Source organism: Palaemon carinicauda, chromosome 19, assembly GCF_036898095.1.
Source record: "Palaemon carinicauda isolate YSFRI2023 chromosome 19, ASM3689809v2, whole genome shotgun sequence".
Taxonomy (NCBI): domain Eukaryota; kingdom Metazoa; phylum Arthropoda; class Malacostraca; order Decapoda; family Palaemonidae; genus Palaemon; species Palaemon carinicauda.
In genome coordinates, this window is record NC_090743.1 from 67,897,028 (window position 1) to 67,906,082 (window position 9,055).

General features: G+C 37.0%; 2 protein-coding genes across 2 annotated transcripts; both read right to left on the minus strand.

Moving 5' to 3' along the window:
- Positions 1 to 202: 202 nt before the first annotated feature.
- LOC137659048 (uncharacterized) lies at positions 203 to 1,357 on the minus strand. Its single transcript, XM_068394140.1, has one exon. The coding sequence runs from the start codon at positions 1,355 to 1,357 to the stop codon at positions 203 to 205; it is 1,155 nt and encodes a 384-aa protein (XP_068250241.1).
- Positions 1,358 to 1,450: 93 nt separating this feature from the next.
- Positions 1,451 to 2,814, minus strand: LOC137659049 (uncharacterized). Its single transcript, XM_068394141.1, has 2 exons — positions 2,048 to 2,814; positions 1,451 to 1,940 (listed from the first exon to the last, which is right to left on the minus strand). The coding sequence occupies exons 1-2, from the start codon at positions 2,812 to 2,814 to the stop codon at positions 1,451 to 1,453; spliced, it is 1,257 nt and encodes a 418-aa protein (XP_068250242.1).
- Positions 2,815 to 9,055: the final 6,241 nt, after the last annotated feature.

A 9,055-nucleotide genomic window follows, 5' to 3' on the forward strand; every position in this document is an offset into this window, starting at 1 on the left:
ATTTATAATATATAATATACTTTCGAGTCTATTGATCCATCAAAAAGTCACTAGTATTGTGCCGTAGAACAAACTTCCTGTATATTTGAAAACCATTATATCTAATTAAATGAACGTAGTTCAGTACACTCCCCGTCTGATATCTACCGGATATCACTATACCAAATAATAAATATTGTATACAATGTCACTAAATACAGAATTATAGACAGTTCTCTACAAGAAGAATCATATCTACAATTAGACGTGTGTAGATGGTCGGTTTGCCGTTGACGATGATACGCACTTCAGCTTTCCGGACATGATCGTCGGAACTTTTCAGAGGATTCATTATTACACCCATTGGCCATTGGGTACGACATAAGTTTTTGTCCTTAAGTAGGACCACATCTCCTTTGACGAGACCACGGCGATGCTCAATCCATTTCTGACGTTGCTGTAATAACGGTAAATACTCCTTTCTCCAACGAGACCAAAAGATACTGGCTAAAGTTTGCACACGTTTCCACTCTGCAAGATGCAAGTCTCTTTCATTGAAGTCTCCTAATTGATCCAATGTGAAGATATAATCAGTCTTCTGAGTTAATAACATAGTTGGTGTTAAGATTAAGGGGTTTTCTGGATATGTTGACACAGGTACTAGAGGCCTGGAGTTAATTATCGCCGACACTTCTGTCAGGAACGTGTTTAGTACGTCATGTGTTAGGCTTTTTCTGGTATTGTTTAACAACATGGAGTCTAGTATTCTCGTGGTGATGCCAATCATCCTTTCCCATGCTCCTCCCATGTGAGAGGAATGGGGTGGATTAAAGATCCAAGTAGTTCCTGAATTGTACAAGAATTTCCTGAAAGGTCCATCCTCGACGTTAATAGAGTCTATTCTCAGCTTGTCGACTGCACCAATAAAATTAGTTCCACGGTCGGACCGGAATATTTTCACTTGACCTCTTAGAGATATAAATCGTCTGACGGCTTTAATAAAAGCCGAGGAGCTCATTTCTTCAATAAGCTCGATATGAACGGCTCTAGTTACTAGGCAAGAAAAAAGTATAGCCCAACACTTGGAGTTAGCATATCCACCGCGAGTTCTACGTGAAACTATTGTCCATGGTCCAAAGCCACCTACTCCTACATTTGTAAATGGAGGTGATGGCTCAAGACGATCCTCTGGTGAATCAGATATGATTTGACACTCCGTCTTTCCTCTTAGCTTACAACATGTCACACACTTGTGAATGAATGATGAAATCAAGCGTTTCCCTCCAAAAATCCAGAATCCAGCAGATCTAACGGCTCCATCAGTGAAGTGTGTACCCTGATGTCTGACTTTTCCGTGGTAGTGTCTGACTAACAGCATTGCTATATGATGACGTCCTGGTACAATTATGGGTTTCTTTTCTTTCAAACTCAAGTCAGAATTGACTATTCGGCCTCCTACTCGTAGTATCCCTTATTCGTCCAAGAATGGATTGAGGTTGGCTATCTGACTGCACTTTGGTATAGGTTCATTTTGCTGAAGACTGTCCATTTCCACTCGGTAAACTTCCGATTGAACTGACCTTATGATGAAGTTTTCAGCGTTGATATAACTGTCCACTGAAGTTAAAGACTGTGTCTTTACTGCCCTGTGTGAACGGCAGAACCGTTTTAAAAAGGCAACTCCTCGTACAAGTGAGTCCCAAGTAGAGAAATGTAGGAATCTGTCTATTCCTATGTTGTGAGCAAGTGTAGCACATGTCTTCTTTATGTCCACATTTATGCGAACTTCCTTGTCACTGTCTGGATCGACAAGCTGAAACTTAGTCTCAGAAGCTTCCTCCTGTTGCAAAGTAAGATGCTTTAGTCCAAATAACCATTCGCTATTGTGAATTTCATGAGCTTCAAAGTATCTAGTTGCTGAATCAGCTGGGTTATGGTGTGTTGGCACATAGTTCCACTGACTAGAATCAGAGAATCTTTTGATACGCTCCACTCTGTTTGCTACGTAGGTGTAGAATCTCCTGGTTTCATTGTTGATATAGCCTAAGACAACTTTACTGTAATGTACTGTGCAATTCCCCTAGCTAAAACAGCTGCACAGAATTCCAGACGTGGAATGGTATGGCCACCGGTCGGTGCAACCTTTGCTTTCCCGAGAACAAAACCCAAACTGGGTGTACCACTGATGTCGGTTGTACGGAGGTAAGGCACATAAGTACGCGGTATGCGTAGCTTTTCAAGTTCCTGCAAGGTGTTTCTCCAAGATATCCACTCTGTGGCTATCTCGTCTGAGAGGGGTTGGTCCCAATCAACAGTCTCTGAAACTAGCTTTCTGAGTAAAAGTTTACCATGTATTATGATTGGAGCTAGGAATCCGAGCGGATCATAGATGCTGTTGACCGTCGAAAGTATTCCTCTCTGTGTTATGGGTTTATTTTCAGATGACAACTGAAACAAGAACTTGTCCATATTTACATCCCAGCTTAATCCTAGACTATTTTGTAAAGGCTTACTGTCGGCTTCTAGGTCTAGGTCCTTCAGGTTTGATGCCAGATCGTTGGCTGGAAAGGCTTTCATGACTTCCTCAGAATTTGAGGCGATTTTGTGAAGCCTTAGGTTCCCATACATGGCCAGTGCCTTTTGTGTGTCTTTTATGAGATTGATAGCTTCCTCTTTCGTAGTGCATGATGTAAGGCCATCGTCTGCATAGAAGTTTCTTGACACAAATTGTGTTACCCGGTTGCCGAAATCTTTTCCTGACGCCTGAGCAGTTTTCCTCAGTCCGAGCGTGGCAACGGCTGGTGACGTACTATTTCCGAACACATGAACTCTCATGCGGTATTCAACAAGGTCATTGTGAATGTCATTATCTTTATGCCACAGGCATCGCAGATGGTTATGGTAGTCTTCTCTTACCAGGAAACAGTGAAACTGCCACCATTTCTTTGCAGAAATGTATAAGCACTCCTAAAAGATCGTTGGTTAGGTTTGGGCCAGTCAACAAAACACTGTTAAGCGATACTCCATTACATTTAGCAGAGGAATCAAACACACCTCTGATCTGGTCAGGTTTCTTAGGATGGTAGACACCAAATAATGGTAAGTATCAGCACTCTTCGTGATCTTTGAGTGGTGGAGCAAGCTCTGCATGGTTATAGTCGAAAATCTTACTCAAGAATGTAAGAGATTGTTTCTGTTTTACCGGGTTTCTTCGCAGACTGGCATCTAATAGCATGGCACGTTGAAGAGCTTGCTGTCTGTTGTTTGGCAGAGACTGGCGTGGTACACGGAACGGTAACGGTGCTACCCAACTTCCACTGGCGTCTCTCACAAATTCATTGTCCATTTGCTTTAGGAACATTTTGTCCTCATAAGACATTGCTGGCTTGTCATCATTCTTTGTTTTCTCAAATATAGACGAATGCATATCCTGTTTTATGGGATCCGAGTAGTTTTCTTTGATATCAAACTTGTTGATACATGGTTCAAATATTGATGGCTGTCCATTTGGTAAGATGTTGGTTAATTTGATATTAAGTTCAATTGGGATGTGTTGCTTGTTGATACAAGTTTTTCCTATATTCACCCATCCAAGTTTTAGCTGCTGAGCATATGGAGCCCTTTGCGAACCAAAGCGCTGATCAATCACATGGTGTGCCTCTATAAGATCTCTTCCAATTAACAGTAGAATTTGACAGTTATCATCAATAGGTGGGATGTTGTCTCTGATATCCATCAAGTGAGGATAATGCATTGCGACTTCCGGTGTAGGAATTTCATCTCGATTGTTGGGAATGTGATCACATTCTATTAAGGTTGGCCGATCTAATCTCGTGACACCCTGTATCGATTCTATAACGAAGCTTCTCCCTCTTCTGCCTGAAGTAACTACTCTGCCAGAGCATGTCGATAGTGTGTAGTTTTTTGGCTTGTCCCATACGTTGAATAGATTGAAGAAGTCGGGTGAGGCAAGAGACCGATGACTTTGGTCATCAATAATGGCATACATTCGCACAACCTTGTCTGGACTGTCATTGTGGAACACCTTCACTGGGAGTATTTTTGCACATGATTTACCACCATAATAATCCTTGAAGATCTCTGTGCAAGAAGAGTTGATTGAAGTTGTCTTAGTTTCAGCCATTTCAGCATGCTCCCCACCGTGAGCTGCTTGGGGAATGTCCTTTGATAACTTCCCTCCAGTAACATGTAGTGCTGTAGCATGCTGTTTGCTTCCACATTCCTTGCAAGATATCTTGGCATTGCAGTTTCGGCTTATATGTGTGGTTGATTCGCAGCACTTGTAGCATACATTATTTTCCTTCAGTAGTTTTTTGCATTCTTCTATAGACTTCACTCTGAACCTACGACATTCATTCAATAGATGTTTAGTTTTGTGAAGAATGCATACGTTCTTTTCTTCTCTAGAACTTTCAGGTTTTTGGTCAACTACTGTCTTACGGACGTTTATCTTGGTGTTGAACTGAGGTACACTCCGTGGCAAGGTCCCCTTTGCTGATGATGTAACGTTCGACTCAAGGTCGAGTCTCGGGTCGTTCTTTATCCGACTCATTTCTCTGATAAAGGAAGTAAATTCCTTGAAGGGAGGAAAGGCAACATCGTGCTGTAATTTATACCTGGAAGCTCTCTTCACCCACTTCTCCTGAAGTCCGTATGGTAATTTACTGACGATAGGTTTGATCCCGGAGTAAGAGTCAAAGTAGGCAAGCAAACATCTGAGTTTTGGGTTTTCCTTATAGTATTCTATTTCAGACAGAATATCAGAAAGCTTGTACAGGCGTTTGTTGTCTTTATTCGTGAGTTTTGGAAACTGAGCAAGTTTATTCTTGATGGATGCTTCCACCATTTCTGGGGTGCCATAACGCTCATCAAGTCTCTGCCACAGTCTTTGTAAGCCCCTGCTAGGGTTGTCTGCATTAGACAATCTTATACTTATGGCATGCTTTGACAACTCAGCTGCTAGCCACTTGACCAATAGATCCAACTGTTCAGAGTCAGACACCTGCAGTTCCCCGATGACGCACTTAAAACTTCCTTTCCATACGTGGTAGGATTCTGCCCGGTCATTAAAATTAGTCAGTCGAGAAAATAATAAATCTTTGGCCAAGAGAAATTTGGTTATTTCTGATGTAGTACTGGTATCCTGGCTGTAATTCACATTAGCCACAGGAACGTTCGCCATCGGGTTTATGGCAAGGAATTCTGGTATACTATCCTGTTTTTTACTAAAAGTAGTAGGTCTTGGTACAGGAGCAGTTGTACTTTCTGGAAGTGCTGAGTCTATGGGTAAGACAGCATGTACCACAGGTAGCAGACTCTGATTCACAGTTGGAATGAAAACAGGAGCATTGTAGTTAAGCTGTGCTGTTATTGGGGTCTGAGTCTTGTCTTGCTGGTTAGCTGGTTCTGGAAACTTGACTGGACCAGGGTGATTTTTAACAAAGTTTTGTACACGTTGCAGTGGGTCTTCAGTCTCCTCAGGAAGATGGCTTTCTGCCTGACTGTCGTCACATTCTAGGACACATGCTTCGGCTTCCACAGCAGCAGCTTCTCTTTGAATCTCGAGAAGGTTCAAGGTGGCCTTCAGTTCAGCCTTCTCCCGGTCAGCATGAGCAGCTTCCTGTTCAAGTTCTAATTATCTAAGCGTGACTTGTTCTTCTAACATAGCCTCTTGCTTAAAGATCATGGCTTGTTTTTCTGCATAGGCAATTTTTACCCTGGCGGCCTCTGCTTTGGCCCGCTTTCTCCGTGCTAGACTTGACAAATCAGATCTTCTAGAGCACCCACTTTCTGAAGTCCTGATGCTCTTTGATGAACTTGACTTTGTATATTATGCTTGTGTCAGGTTGCGAAAGTGATCATGGAGCAATGTAATTACAAGGTTCACTTTTGCTGAACGAACTTCCGTGAGAGATGTACATGCATTTAGGACCTTGATACTTTCTAGCGTCTTCATTCCTTTCAGAAAGGCTCCATACTCATCTACTAGTCTTTGGTGCTTAGTGTAGGACTGTAGGAGTTTTTCCTGAGCCTCGAGCAACAACTGAACGTCATTAGGTGGTGTTCTTACCTCCTCTAACTGGTGTTGTATCTCTGACCAAAGGTCCTCTAGTTGCTGACAGAATTTGTCACGCCTCTCAATGTAGGCCTCCTGACCTCTTTGTGTTAGACTACGTGCATGTCTGGTCTCAGGTTGAGCCCCTGGAATTTCATCCGACTGCTTAGTGTCAAACTCTGATCTCCTGATCGTTTCAGGATTCGGTTCCCCGTCCGCCACTTTTGCGTTCTGTTCTTCCTGGTCCATTTTAAGAATTACTCGTTGATGTATGACCAACACTTAACACTGGTGAAACAATTGTCCAATATGTTAGACACTGTGTTGCGTACTATCGTCATAACAACTACGGACAGCTTTGTCGACAGGACAGGTGCAGGACACAACAGGCAGGTTGTAGCTTTTTCACTTTATTGGTGCGTTCCAATAAGGTTAAACTATTGACTTGGCAGAAACAAACAAGTGTATCAGGAGCTGATGTTTATTTATTCTCTACCAATCAAAGATGGTGAAAAACTGAAAAATACAAAATAAACCAATTTTTACAATGTGATAAGTAATGTAGGCTAAATAAAGTCTGAAAGTTTTGAAAATGTCCAAACAAGGCAATGGAAGTGAAGTTTACAAGTATGAACAATTTGTACATTAAACAGTATAAATTTCAGAAATATCAAAATAGATCAAGGAATAGTTATATAATTTCACAAGAAAACAAATCAAAATGTTATAGTTACATACGCTGTGGTTAGCCACAAATTGTATCAGCAAACAAGTCCTGTAGATATCTTATAAGGCAGTATTCCTGTATGTAGGTAACACTATACTAATCTTTAGAGAAGTTTGTTTAACCCTTCGAAGTCTTCCTTTTCTGACACAGACCAGAAACTCAAACCTGTCACAACATAATTACAAGCGTAAACAGTCTGCTAAAGAACCACTCAACAAGCATTGACATAAATAAGTAATTTAAAGAAAAAATAATCAACACTGGTTGTAAACAATGCTTAAAGAATACTCAAATTACCAAATATCTCCATTTACCAAGTTAAAAGAAAATTAACGAAATATACAGTAGGTTTCCACAGATAACAACAGTTGCAATTCTAGACCATGTATAGAAATGTTTGTCAAAATTAACCATTTCTTTAAATGCAGAAGTATAAATCACATTTATAATATTTAATATACTTTCGAGTCTATTGATCCATCAAAAAGTCACTATTATTGTGCCGTAGAACAAACTTCCCGTACATCTGAAAACCATTATATCTAATTAAATGAACGTAGTTTAGTACATATATATGTATATATATATATATATATATATATATATATATATATATATATATATATATATATATATAATATATATATGTGTGTATATCTATATCTATCTATCTATCTATATATATATATATATATATATATATATATATATATATATATGCATATGTGTGTATGTATGTTTTGTTTGTATATATATACACAAACACACACACACGCATATATATATATATATATATATATATATATATAAATATATATATATATATATAATATATAATATATATAATATATAAATATAAATATATATATATATATATATATATATATATATATATATATATATATAAATGTATTTATATATACATATATATGTATATATATACATACATATATATATATATATATATGTATATAATGTATATAGATATACATGTATATATGTATATATATTTATATATATACATATATATGTGTATATATATATATATGTATATTTATATACATATATATATATATATATATATATATATATATATATATATATATATATATATATATATATATATGTCTATACCGACACGCACACAAACACACTATATATATATATATATATATATATACATATATATATATATAATTGTATATATATGTATATGTATATATATATATATATATATATATATATATATATATATATATATATATATATAAGTATGAATGTATGTATATATATATATATATATATATATATATATATATATATACATATATATATATATATATATATATATATATATATATATATATATATATATATGTGTGTGTGTATATATACATATATATATATATATATATATATATATATATATATATATATATATATATATATATATAGATATCCAGATATGTATATATATACATATATAAATATATATATGCATATATATATATATATATATATATATATATATATATATATGTGTGTGTGTGTGTGTGTGTAAGTATATTTTTGTGCGTGTGTATTGTTTGTTCAATCTCGATAGCTCTTTTTTCAATCTGTGTCAAATGATCGAATCCTGATCCTGCTGAAGTACCTATCAATAAAAGAATTTTAGTTTTTGTAAGTATTCCCAAGTTCGAGTGAATTAGTTGTTAAGAATTGTTTGTGTATCAATATTTAGATTGCTGAGAGGCGCAAGTGTGCTAAGAATCTCTTGGTTTATAAATAGTAAAGAAAAATTTTAAATTTGTAATTGGAATGTTAGAATGTGGTAAGTTACAGCACGTGGCGTATTCATTTATGAAATATATTATGGATATCTTAGCCATAACTGAAATACGTTGCAAGGGGATTGGTAAAGAAATCTTAGACCAAGGCAATTTATCTATCTACTTAGGAAGATCAGATGGAGTTGGAAGGGAAGGGGTAGGGATGATGGTGATACCAAGAGCAGAAAAGGCATTAACGGAATGTAGAGCTGTAGATAATAAAATGTTACTTTTAAAGTTTATATCAAAATAGTGCAATTTAAGTACTTATATTTTCTATGCACCAACAAATGATCCACCTGAAGAAAGGAAAGATGAATACTATGAAGAACTGCAAAATGTAGTAGGTAAGATCCTAGAGAGAGAGAGAGAGAGAGAGAGAGAGAGAGAGAGAGAGAGAGAGAGAGAGAGAGATATTGGTAACTTCAATGCTAAAGGTGGAAT

Coding starts and splice junctions, on each gene's coding strand:
- LOC137659048 (XM_068394140.1), bottom strand. CDS start 1,357: ATGCTGTTAGTCAGACACTACCACGGAAAAGTCAGACATCAGGGTACA.
- LOC137659049 (XM_068394141.1), bottom strand. CDS start 2,814: ATGAGAGTTCATGTGTTCGGAAATAGTACGTCACCAGCCGTTGCCACG. Junction 1,941..2,047: donor TTAGCTAGGGGAATTGCACA/GTACATTACAGT, acceptor CTCTGATTCTAG/TCAGTGGAACTATGTGCCAA.